Source organism: Staurois parvus, unplaced genomic scaffold (assembly GCF_062004578.1).
Source record: "Staurois parvus isolate SC_StPar_1 unplaced genomic scaffold, SC_StPar_1.0 ptg000631l, whole genome shotgun sequence".
Taxonomy (NCBI): domain Eukaryota; kingdom Metazoa; phylum Chordata; class Amphibia; order Anura; family Ranidae; genus Staurois; species Staurois parvus.
The window spans coordinates 221,011-234,870 of NW_028318427.1; the positions used below are offsets into that span (position 1 = coordinate 221,011).

Consider the following 13,860-nt stretch of genomic DNA (forward strand, 5'->3'; position numbering starts at 1 on the left):
TGTTTTGCCTCATTGGTATTTTTTTTCCAAAGGACAAAATCTGGGAGCTCGATCCAACTTCTGTTGGATGGAACCAGTATTTCCACTAATAAAGTTTCAACTGCAGAACACATAACTCGCTACTAGTCGGCCTGCCGATAAGAATTACGTCTCTTTTCTCAAAGGTTGGCTTTGAGCTCTGCAGAAGTGTGGAGGCACTATTATTCCCGGCAAGCTCTGCAAAGCCATAGCTGTCTCATAACACTTCTATAAACATGAAATGGACCATTTAAATAGTCTCGGGGAACACAGTCTGGGGGAAAAAGGCTATTGGCGCCATGAGGGGCAAACACCATAAGTCCATATTAGTCCAGCTCAAAGTCTATGCAATCCTGGTGGGGATACCAATCCACTTGTGGCAGCCACCTCAGAGTAAGAAGAAGACTCTGTAATAATAAAGGAGAAGAAAGAAAGAGCCCACCAAAATGACATCCAATTTATTAAAACAACAATTGGCAAAGTAAATGGCATCTCAAAACATAGGAACCACTGTAGCAATGTTCTGCTGTTGCATCAGCCGGCTTGGTGTGGTAGGGGCTGATAGATGCTGAAACCCAGAAGTCAAAAGAACCAGAAACAACCCTGGAGCCCACTTGGGATGCATGCATGGAAGGGACGTCACACTGAAGTGTTCCTATGGCCGTGGATACGTTTCGCCTGCTCTTTTCTCAGGCCAATCTCTCAATTCTTTTGGACTGAGAAAGGAGTGGGCAGCTCTGAAACATGTAGCTACACCCATAGAAACTTCCCAGTGCAATGTCACTTCTGCAAATGTGCCATGGATAAGCTCCAGGATGGTTTCCGGTTCTTCCGGAAACTGAGTGAACTGCCAGATTTGTTTTAACAAATTGGATGTCATTAATAATACACTTAGTGGGCGCTCCCTTTTTTCTTCTTTTCTATTATCACACGGGACACAATCTACCTGCACAGCACCTGTCTAATTTTCATCTCAGCAGTAGTGTGCCCCATGCCTACCTGCCCTGAAAACCCCTGTTCCTAATTTTTCATATTAAAAGCATGCAGGCTAAATAATGCGTAAAGCCTCTTTTACACTTGCAGCTGGGGGGGGCATAAAAATAGGTGGCAAACATATATCCTCTATGTCTCTTTCAGTGGGCAGTATCACCTCCAAACACAACTCATTCAACTAAATGGGGCCTCAAGCATTCACACAGCTGTCACAAATAATCCATGTATTTATTTCCTATGACCATCAGCTCCATTTTGTGGCCATAATCAAGTACTTTCCTGATTGAGGTAATTCACGAGAATATCGCATTATGGCTATAAGAAGGAGTTGATGATCATAAAAAATAAATATATTAGACACAGTATGGGGATTAGACTTGTTGGCTGTGTGAATATTTGATGCATTCACACAGCAATTTTTTTTATAACTAGAGCCCTGTGTGTATAGTGACTTGTGGCCTGCTTGCTCCACAGGCAACTCCTATGTAAGTGATACTATATTTTACATGGAATAAACTATACATATTTTATCTAATTTCTGCACCCTTGCATTTCTTTCTGCTCTATAGCACAGTTTAGGATTTCTGCTCTTTGCTCCTGTATTTCTGCAAGGTAAGTGTAAAGCCTACCATAAATGGCTTAAATTTCAATTAATTTCTTTTCCAACCATTTCTGTCAAAGGGGCTGAATGGAAAAATGTTGGCCAAACAGTGACCATGCATCTAGCAGGGAAGATTCCTTCATTCACACTGCTTAGCCTGGATCGAGGAATCCATCAAATTTCGCTTGTTTAAGTCACGGGCTGAACAAGAGAGATCTTTACCTGTATGGTCTTATCATGTGCACCATGCATTTATATCCAGAGATGCCACAAATTTAATTTTTTTTTTACTTTATGGAACAGTGGCAAAGTTTCCTTGACAGCATTTTATTTTCAGTAGCCTGCAAGGACGTAAATGCCCTTACTTGTCTTGGCAGTTATAGAAGTTTCCGGTCCTAATGTTGAGCCTTTGCGGGGTTGGATGTTCACAATATATTCTTCTCCAGGAGCCAACCCAGTCTGATGGTAGGTTATCAATGAGCCCTCAATTGTGGTGGTTATAATGCCATTTTCCTTCTGCATAACAACATAACATATTATTAGCTGGATTCAATGTAGTTGCATAAATGCTTGTTGAATTATGTTTAAATAAACTGATGTCTTTATTCAACCTTATTAACTGTGTAACTATATGTGCCCCAAAATTGCTTTTTTTTAGCTATAAATGCTTCAGATGTAATTTCTGTACAGAGACAGATATGCAAAATACAAAAACTCATAATAGTCAATCTGATTTTAAGTGAACCCATCAGTTTGCACATTCCTTATAGCCCACCTACGTTATAGGGTACTCTGAATTCACAGGTGCTAAGGGGCAGTCATATTCTGCCTGCCAACATACAGCCTTACTTGAGCTGACTAGTGTGGACTACTGTTCTTAGTCTGAATAAATAATCAAAATAAGCTTTCGATTGTGATTGTGTAAGCAGCCAAAACAGCACATGCTGTAGAGTCTATACTATGGATACAGAGAGGGAGCAAGTGTGTACTTGTATGTCCATGGTAGGAATTGTATGCTTCTCAGAACTCAGAGTACAGAACTGTGAGCTGCTCAGGGTAAGAGTAGGGAATTATAAGCTCTCCATAAACAGAGTACAGAATTCTAAGTTCAGGGGCAGGATAAAAAACTGTAAGCTCCTCGGAGTCAGAGTAGGGAATTGTAAGCTCCTCATAAACAGGGTACAGAATCCTAAGCTCCCCTGGGACAGGATACAGAACTGTAAGCTCCTCGGGGTCAGAGAAAGGAATTGAAAGCTCCTCATAAACAGTGTACAGGATTCTGAACTCCTGAGGAGTAGGGTGCATATTCATAAAATCCTTGGAGCAGGGTACATAACTGTAAGCTCCTCAAGAGTATGGTAGACAATTGCAAGCTCCACGAGAGTAGGTTAAAGAGTTCTAAGCGCCTCGGAAATTAATTTCAGAATTAAAAGTTATTTCAGGGCAGGATACATAATTCCAAGCTCTGCAGGGGTACAGTACAGAATCCTAAGTTCCTCAAGGGCAGAATACAGAACTGTAAGTTCCTTGGGGTCAGAGAAAGGAACTGAAAGCTCCTCATAAACAGTGTACAGAATTCTAAACTTCTGAGGGGTAGTGTGCAGATTCATAATATCAGTAGAGCAGGGTCCAGAACTGTAAGCTGCTCAAGGGTAGGGTAGAGAATTGTAAGCTCCATGAGAGTAGGTTAAAGAGTTCTAAGCTCCTCAGAAATTCCTTTCAGAATTAAAAGCTACTCCAGGGCAGGATATAAAATTCCAAGCTCTGCAGGGGTAGAGTACAGAATCCTAAGCTCCTCAGGGGCAGGATAACGACCTGTAAGCTGCTTGGGGTCAGAGAAAGGAAATAAAAGCTCCTCATAAATAGGGTACAGAATTCTAAACTCCTGAGTGATAAGATACAGATTCATAAGATCCTTGTTGTAGGGTAGGAATTGTAAGCTCCACTGTGGCAGGGCACAAAACTGTAAGCTCCTCAAGGGTAGGGTACAGAATTGTAAGCTCCTTGGGAGCAGGTTAAAGAATTCTAACCTCCTCAGGAATTACGTTCAGAATTAAAAGCTTCTCCACGGCAGGATACATGATTCCAAGCTCCGTGGGGGCAAGCTACATAATTTTAAGTTCCTTCAGGGCAGGGTAAAAAAATTGTAATCTGCTCAGGAATAGGGAGTGATATGAATGGTTTCCTTGTATTCTATAAACTACTGCATGATATTTCAGCAGCAACACATAAATACTGGACATACTGTAGGTAAATTAAAAAATACTACATAAAAAGAAGGACTGTTTGGTGTCATTCCTCCATAATTCTCAACAATGAACACAGTGATGGTCAATGTGGGAAATAATTTTTTTGTGTGCATACCTTGGCTTTGAAAGAGATGTCATATGAATCAGGGGCGGCTTGTGGCTGATCCCACTCCAGGGTGATGGCAGATTCTTCCTGTGATATAACCTGAAGACCAGTGACAGCAACGATGTCTACGAATTCTATAAAACACAGTATAACTCAGAAAACTTCAGGGAACAGTACATGTTGGATTTCCTTGTAAAGATTCAGTGGCAAGCAGCTCATTTATTAATAACCAGCAAAAACTCCAATCCACATGGGAGCAACAGCTCTCTACAGACACATGGCAGAGAGCTTTGTCCTGAAGTTGGTTAGATATGTACATGTCCTATTAGAGCACTTCCATAATTTAGAGATGGACGTAGGGGTGGACTGACAACTCATGGAGCCCCCGGGCAATAGGGGATCATGGGGCCCCTGAGTCCTTGCCCAAACTCAAAAAAGCCTTTGAAAAAGGTACCAGATGCATCTCATGGGGCCCCCTACTGACCCCAGGATCTCAGGTAGTGCCCGAGTTTCCAAATGGTCAGTCCGCCCCTGGCTGGACTAGACTTTCAAAGTATACTCTGAATCTGATGATTGCCTTACACATGTGTATATAAATATATGCACTGTGCTACTTTTAGGTGACTCTGTCACTCCCAAGGAAATTGAAAAAGATGCGACCTGGAACAAGGTTTTAAAGACTTTAACCCATCTTGTTGATAGACTTCGTTATGTTTATCCATATACAGTTGTGTTCAAAATAATAGCAGTCAGACATCACTAACCTGATCAATCACTGTTTTTGGTAGAAATGATATTTCTACATGGCAAATAATTTACTAGCAGGTGTAGTAGAGTAATAGAAATCCAACAGACCCAACAGTCATGACATGCATGCTGCTGATTCTGTGTAATTGAATCACTAATTGAAAGGGGCATGTTCAAAATAATAGCAGTGTGGAGTTCTATTAGTGAGGTCATTCATTCTTTGAAAAACAGGTGGCAATGATTGCCCTTATTTAAGGAAGGAAGGAAGGCAGCAAATGTTGTACATGCTGGTTACAGTGCATTTCTCTCTGAAATTCTGAGGAAAATGGGTCGTTCCAGACATTGTTCAGAAGAACAGCGTACCTTGATTAAAAAGTTGATTGGAGAAAGGAAAACATATAAAGAAGTGCAGAAAATGATAGGCTGCTCAGCTAAAATGATCGCAAATGCTTTAAACTGGCAACCAAAACCTGAAAAACGTGGAAGAAAGCGAAAAACTACCATTCGAATTGATAGAAGAATAGCCAAAATGGCAAGGACTCAGCCAACAATCAGCTCCAGGAAGATCAAAAGAAGGTCTAAAGTTACCTGTGAGTACTGTTACAGTTAGAAGACACCTATGTGAAGCCAAGCTATCTGGAAGAAGCCCCAGCAAAGTCCCACTGTTGAAAATAGGACATGTGCTGAAGAGGTTACAATTTGCCAAAGAGCACATTGACTGGCCTAAAGAGAAATGGCGCAACATTTTGTGGACTGATGAAAGTAAGATTGTTCTTTTTGGGTCTAGTGGCCGGAGACAGTTTGTCAGACGACCCCCAAACACTGAATTCAAGCCACAGTACACTGTGAAGACAGTGAAGCATGGTGGTGCAAGCATCATGATATGGGGATGTTTCTCATACTACGGTGTTGGTCATATTTATCGCATACCAGGGATCATGGATCAGTTTGAATACATCAGAATACTTGAAGAGGTCAGGCTGCCTTATGCTGAAGAGGAAATGCCCTTGAAATGGGTGTTCCAACAAGACAACGACCCCAAACACACCAGTAAACGTGCAACATCTTGGTTCCAGACCAACAAGATTGACGTTATGGAGTGGCCAGCCCAATCCCTGGATCTTAATCCAATAGAAAACTTGTGGGGTGACATCAAAAATGCCGTTTCTGAGGCAAAACCAAGAAATAGAGAAGAACTGTGGAATGTAGTCCAATCATCCTGGGCTGGAATACTTGATCACAGGTGCCAGACGTTGGGTGACTCCATGCAACACAGATGTACATCAGTTCTCAGAAACAGTGCGACTACAACGAAATATTAATTAAGTGATTCAAAGGAAAGCAAAATCTTCAAACATTTTTCAGTTTATATAGTGAATGTTTGAGTTTGTAAAGAAGAATACAAACACTGCTATTTTTTTGAACAGTCTAATATTCACTTTTCTTCAAATTTTTTAGAGGAACAACACAAATTTGATCTATTTTTCTTCATGTTTTGATTTGGAATAGAATGTTTAGTGTTCCCAATGCATTTGAGTGTATGGAAATAAAAGCTATTAGAAGGATTTTGAGCTTTATTCACTTTTTTCAACACACTGCTATTATTTTGAACACAACTGCAAGTTGAAAAGACCATACATTCTCTTTAAAACACCGCCTAGGTGAGTATAATTTATTTTCCTGAAACCCGAACATCTCTTTTAAAAAAAAATGCAGTAGACCCAAAACAACTAATTGGATTATCCCTTCGATGTTTCTAGAGCTAAGTAGCATCTTTCTGTACATCTACCTAGTAAAAGTTCCAACACTCACCCATTGCACAGTCTGGGCCGATGTACCCCTTCTTACATGTGCAGACCCCGTTCACACATTTGCCATTTCCACTGCAGTTCCCTGGACAGGCTTTTGTCCCGCAGACTGGTCCGGTGAACCTGGCATCACAGACACACTTTCCATTGACACACTGCCCGTTGTTGTTACAGTTTTTAGGACAGGCTTTGGATGAACAATCAGGCCCTGTAAAACCAGAGTTACAGATACAGACTCCATCTTGGCAGCGTCCATGGACATGGCAATTTTCTGGGCAAGCTTGAGAGTTACAGTCCGAACCGACGTACCCAGGATCACAGACACATTTTCCATTCTCACACCTTCCACGGTTATGGCAGTTCTCTGGACAAGTTCTCTCGCTACAGTCTGGGCCTGTGTATCCATAATCACAGATACATACCCCATCATCACATTGTCCTCGGTTCTGACACTCATTTAGACATGTTTTTAGTCCGCAGTCTATGTCTGTATATCCAGGATCACATATGCAAATGCCATCTTCACACTGGCCCTTTCCATTACAGTCATTGGGACAAGTTCTGGATCCACAGTTGGGACCTGTGTATCCAGAATAACAAATGCATTTCCCATCATCACAGGTGCCACGGTCGTTGCAATTTTCTGGACATGTTCTGAAGGCACAGTCCTGCCCGGTATATCCAGGTTCACAAATACATTCACCTTCCTCACACCTACCATGACTGTAGCAATCATTGGGGCAGGTCCTAGAACCACAATCTAGACCAGTGTATCCAAAATCACAGACGCATACCCCATCTTCACATCGCCCCTGACCATAGCAGTCATTGGGGCAAGTTCTGATGTTGCAGTCCTCTCCCCTATAGCCGGCATCACAAACACAGACCCCATTTTCACACCGGCCCCGGTTATAGCAATCATTGGGGCAGGTTCTAGACCCGCAGTCCTGCCCAGTAAATCCATAATCACAAACACATACACCATCTTCACAGTGTCCCCGGTCATAGCAATCATTGGGGCATCTCTTGGTTCCGCAATCCAAACCAGAATATCCGGGGTCACAAAAACACACACCTCCTTCACACCGACCCTGGTCGTGGCAATTTTTGGGGCAAGTCCTGATGTTACAATCCACTCCTGTATAACCAGGTGAGCAGACGCAAGTCCCTCTAACACAGCGGCCATGGTTGGAGCACTCAGCGGGGCAAGATCTGGTCCCACACACTGGGCCAATAAATCCAGCATTACAAATACATTTGCCGTTGATGCATTGCCCATTTCCACTACAGTTTTTGGGGCAGGCTTTGGATCCACAGTCCGGCCCAGAAAATCCTGGGTTGCACATACAAATGCCATTTTGACATTGTCCCCGATTGTTGCATTTGTTGGGGCAGGCCTTTAATGCACAGTCTGGCCCTGTATAGCCAGGATCACATATACAGTTGCCATCATCACATCGGCCCTGTTTGTGACAGTCATTGGGGCATGTTCTGATCTCGCAATCTGGCCCCATGAAGCCCGGGTTACAGATGCACTCACCATCTTCACATCTGCCCCGTCTCTCACATTCTGGAGAGCAGATTCTAGTGCCACAGTCTGGCCCGACAAATCCAGCATCACACACGCACTTGCCAGAAATGCACTGACCCTGCTCGTTACAATCTTCAGGACAACCCTTATACCCACAATCCTCCCCAGAGTACCCAGGATTACAAACGCAGACTCCATCAATGCATTTGCCATGATCATTACAGTCATGGAGGCAGCTTCTGGAGCCACAGTCCGGTCCGGTGAAACCAGTGTCACACACACATACACCATCTTTACAGTCGCCCCGGTCATTGCAATTACTAGGGCAGGTTCGAGATCCGCAGTCCACCCCTGTGTATCCCGGATAGCAAACACAAAGTCCCTTTTCGCATATTCCCCGGTTGAGACAATTTCTGGGGCAGACTCGCGAGTTGCAGTCTTCGCCTGAAAATCCGGGGTCACAGATGCAAACTCCATCTTGGCACTGCCCATTATTGTGACAGTTGTTTGGACAAGCTTGAATGCTGCAAGACACACCAGAATATCCTTCAAAGCAGATGCAACGCCCATTTTTGCACCGCCCTTGGTCATTGCAGTCCTCTGGGCAGGTCTTCAGCTGGCATTTGTCCCCCATGAAGCCTTCTTTGCACTGGCACTGCCCATCGACACAAATACCCCTCGCATCACCTCCACAGCCCCCTGGGCAGTCATCAGCGTTCGGGGGGCAAGGAATTGGCTTGAGACTGGAAGGGTCATCTGAAAGAAAATCAAAGAGAACTCAGGGAATCTATATAGTATACAACTAACATATACAGCAAAGATGTGCATAAGGGAAACATACATTTCATTTCAGATTAGTTCGTTAACTGAATAATTTTGTTTCATTATATTCGTTATGTTAGAATGATTTGTTTTTCAGATTTGTTTAGTATATTCATTATTTTTTAATCAATTTGAATTTGAAATTTGAATTCGAAATTCAAATTACAAACTTAGAATTTCAGAAGACAGCTGTATTAGTTCTATTATATTTTTTTCTATTCTACTTGTTTCTATTCTACACTTTTCTATTCTATTCTACTCTATTTTATTCCATTCTTTTATTTCCTATTATATTCTTTTCTATCCTAGTCTTTTATTTTATTCTGTTTTGTTTTATTCTATTCTGTTCTATTCTAGTATATTCCTTTATTTTATATGCTGTTTTATTCTATTCTATCTTATATTCTATTCTGTTTTATTTTATTCTATTTCTTTATTTTCTCTTATGTTCTATTCTAGTTTATTCTGTTTTATCTATTCTATTCTATAAAGCAGCCTAAGTATGAATCATCATCTTATGTCACATTTATACTTTACTGTATTTATTGCAATATGTTTACATTTCAAATTCAAATAAAATTTTGAATTCAAATTCATTTTCGATAATAATTAAATTTGTTATAATTTATTTATGATTCAATGAAATCTATTACCATTGTAATTCGGATTTTTGGATACATCCAAATCTCCAAATAAGTTTTTGTTCAAATTTCAATTCATAATGAAGAAACTTGCACATGTCTAATATACAGTATATCTATCCTACAGTCAGTAACAGCAATCAAAACCTTTCTGTTTGCCTAGAATGAAGTGGGGGAGAGACAGAAATTCTCACAGATTTTTAATCATGTCTGTGCAGGGGCGGACTGACTATTTGGAAACTCGGGCACTGCCCGAGGGCTTGGGGTCAGTAGGGGGCCCCATGAGATGCCCCTGGTACCTTTTTCATAGGCTTTTTTTGAGTTTGGGCAAGGACATAGGGGCCCCATGATCCCCTATTGCCCAGGGGCCCCATGAGTTGTCAGTCCGCCCCTGTGTCTGTGTCCTCTTTGGAGAGATTTTCTCTTTGTTCCTGTCCTGGTGACAACCAGCCACACCCTGGCTAACCAGGTGTCTCCAGAAATAGAAGAATGAGAACATGAGTCTACCAGCTCAAGGGTCGATCTGTCAAGGGTTCTAATCATTCTCCACTTTACTGTAAGCAAAAAAGATTTAGATGGAGTTGGGCTTTAAAGTTGAATTCCAGGCAAACAGCTAAACAAAGATATGAAAAATATGTATGGGAGCTGTTTTCCCTGCCAAAGGTTTTGTATTCCTGTCCATCCAATTTTGAGAGTGAAGCTGACCATACCTTCATCAGTTTTTTTCTATTCAGCTAGCGGGTTAATCAGTGCTGCAGCTCTGATCGAACATTCATTTTCCAACAAGCCCGTTTGTCAGAAGTCAATCATTAGATCGACTTCTCCTGAAGGGAAACAGCCATAGTTGGATTGAAATTGAAACTGAAACGGTTCCTGCTCAACTGGACACATTTCAATCCCTCTGTGGCCAGCTTTACACAGCTCTGTCATACAGCATATTCTGTCTGGCGGGGTAGGAGACCTGATTTTTCTCTGCTGCAGTTAAGTAACTCTTATAGTTCTCCACATCACCTAGACTGGAGAATCAAAGGAGAATTAGCAGACTGAGGAGCTCATCCCTCTGCTCTCTACTCCTTTCACAATGTTCTAGCAACACAGCTGATTATTTCCTTGTGCTGCTTCTCCCCCTCCCAGTCAGAGCTTTCATGCACATAGGATTGCAAGAGACTTATATAAAGTCAAATACAAGAACTTAGCCTCATTAGCCTCTTAAGCTCCTTTAACTGATAATTGCACAATCATGTAACTCTGCACCCAAACGAAATTTGTATCATTTTTTTCACACAAGTAGAGCTTTCTTTTGGTGATATTTGATCACCACTGGGTTTTTTTTATTTTTTGCAATATAAATGCAAAAGGACCAAAAAAAACATATTTTTATTTTCTGCTGTCTTTATATCTGCCTTGAGTTTAGCTTTAACCACTTCCCGACCGGCCGTTGTATATAAACGGCCGGACGGTGGCAGTGCAGGGTCGGTTGGACATTTATAAACGGCCTCCCCGCACCCTGCTTGTACGCACTTACTGGGTGCGCGCAGCACCGCGATCCGGTGCCCGCTGTGTCCTCCGGACACAGTGAAACATCGATCGTCGGACGGGACCTCTGTATGAGGTCCCGATCATGTGATCACTGATTGGCCAATCAGTGATCACTTGCAAAGTAGTAAGCAAGATGTCACTTGTGACATCATTGCTTACTACGTGTGAAATCTGTGAATGATCACAGAGCAGGGGCGGGCTGACAACTCATGAGGCCCCCGGGCAAAAGGGGATCATGGGGCCCCTGTGTCCTTGGCCAAACTCAAAAAAGCCTATGAAAAAGGTACCAGGGGCATCTCATGGGGCCCCCTACTGACCCCGGGCCCTCGGGCAGTGCCCGAGTTTCCAAATGGTCAGTCCGCCCCTGTCACAGAGGTCACATGGTACAAGGCTATTCACAACAGCCTTGTACCATGTGACAAGCTGTGACCAATCACAGCTCACTCAGTACTTCTCAATGACTGCAAGAATGCAGAGAGGGAGAAAGAGAAATGATTGCTTTTACATCCTATATTGGTGTAAAAGCAATCAGTGTAAAAAAAAAAAAAAAATCTTCATCACCCCCCACAAGTAGTACAGTATTACCATGGTGACACTGTACTGCTAGGGTGACAGTATGTAAAAAAAAATAAAAATAAAAAATAATAATATAAAAAAATAAAATAAAAATGTAAAACAAAATGTTTAAAAATTATAATTTTTGGTTATAAACTAATTTGGATTTTTTTTTTTACTAAAAAAATAACGGAATAAATTTTAGCCATGATTTATGATGAAATATTATTTATTTGCAAAATTTTATTAAAAAAACTTTTTTTCAAAATTTTTGGACATTTTCATTTACATAGCAAAAAAATTAAAAATCCCAGTGGTGAATAAATACCACCAAAATAAAGCTTTATCTGTCTCAAAAAAATGGTAAAAAATTCATTTAGGTACAGTGTTGCATGACCGCGCAATTGTCATTCAAAGTGTGATAGCGCTGAAAGCTGAAAATTGCCCTGGTCAGGAAGGGGGTAAAAGTGTCCGGACTGGAAGTGGTTAAGAAAGCACTTTTAATTTAGGATGACCCAGCTCCAACATATAGAGAACTAAGTTTGCTAGCCAGACATGAGATCGCTAAACTTTGGATCACTTCGACTATTCCCATGGTAGAAAAATGGGTAGCAACAGTAAATGTTATTATTCTGTTTGTAGCTTGTATATAACCACAGAGGGTTTCCTGTTAGCCTTGGCAGGAAAAATTTTACATTTCTCTGTTATTTGAGCTCTCATATAATGAAACGTAATTCTAAATGTGATCCCAAATGCGGCACGGTGGCTTAACACTGGAAACAGACCAAACAAAGGTGAATAAAGCACCTGGACTAGATGGTTTACACCCATGAGTCTTCAAAGAGCTGAGTTCAGTTGTTTCCAAGCCATTGCTTCTGATTTTTAGAGACTGGTATTGGGCTGGTACTAATGCATGAATGCAAATCAAATGTGGTATCAACATTTAAAAAGGGATCAAGGCTTTCAATCAGTAACTACAGACCTGTAAAAGGTAAATTCTATTGTACGAAAGATACATGAGGGGGTCTGAGAAGGGATCATATGCAAAACTAATATTAAGATCAGAAAAACAATAGTATCATGAGCCAGTAAGGATTTATTAAAGGCAGTAGAAACTTGGACAGAGGGATGGCTGTGGAAGTAATATAGTTGGACTTTGCTAAAGCATTTGACAGGGTTCCCATAGTCAGCAAATGTATCAAATTAAATCTACTGGTTTAAATGTTTAAATTTGTAAATGGAAAGAAAACTGTCTAAAGGACCGTATCCAAAGTCATGACTACTGATTAATACTATGAATGATCTAAGGTTTTAAATGCTGTACTGCAAGGTCCAAGGACTACTATGCTTTAGTCTGTGCACAGTATGTTGTCTACTCTGTGCCCTTATTCCCTGGCTGCCATTGTATAGACAAACCCCCAAGAAGATATTAAAAATGACCAGTCATTCGATATATTTATATATTCTAAGTGCATCATGCTAAGTTATGTGTCAGTGTAACACTTCTATGTATAAAATATCTTTCGTGGAGATCACAGCCCCAGACAATACCCTCAATTAGCTTTTCCTTTCAGGAGAGGACCATCTTTGTTCAGCTTCATCCAGAGTCACAGTCTACCACCTGGACTGAGATGCCAGCTCAGAGATGACACAACCATTGTAAATTCTAGTGCCTGTACAGTTCTTGGCTGTGTTCACAAATGTCTGATGCAGCTTCTCACCCTGTGAATTGCTTCAAAGTTACAATGTTGCAGTCTGATCTTTAGGGGGAGAGGAGAAAGAGGAAATGCTTTCTCCTGCTTGCAGCAGACTGATGACATCTATTCAACCTAGGCAAAATCACTGGAGCTCAAGGATGACTTTTTAATGATAAAAGGTGGCACTTTTCAGAAACATACTATTGTAACATGTCAGGAATTTATTGAAAGACACATAAAGATACTGAAAGGTAATCCCTTCCCTTCCCACTAAGCTCTACCCTTTTGCTAACCTCCGCTCATTGGGTCATGGCTGAAAATGGCTGTCATGTCCACCCCAATGCATGGTCAGTTCCCTCTCTGCCTCCTCTCTCCACCCTCTAGTCCATGCTTTGATCCTCCTCTGCATCCTTTCCCAATGGAATTTGAATAGCTGCCATGCTCCTCTCCCCTCCACCCCTCAGCAACTATTAGTTCTCGCTCTGCTTCTTCTCTCATTGTCTATGAACTGTTCCCTCTCTGCCTCTTTCCCCTTTGTTCATGAACTGTCCCC

General features: G+C 41.5%; 1 protein-coding gene across 2 annotated transcripts in view; it reads right to left on the reverse strand.

The window, feature by feature from the left end:
- The window catches only part of TNXB (tenascin XB), a 205,408-nt gene that overhangs the window by 143,240 nt on the left and 48,308 nt on the right, over positions 1-13,860 (reverse strand). For both annotated transcript variants that reach the window (XM_089693391.1, XM_089693392.1), the window contains exons 3-5: positions 6,527-8,809; positions 3,977-4,101; positions 1,978-2,128 (exon numbers count right to left, since the gene is read on the reverse strand). In XM_089693391.1, the coding sequence (XP_089549517.1) occupies positions 1,978-2,128; positions 3,977-4,101; positions 6,527-8,809 (2,559 nt within the window). The remainder of the gene's footprint in view (positions 1-1,977; positions 2,129-3,976; positions 4,102-6,526; positions 8,810-13,860) is intronic.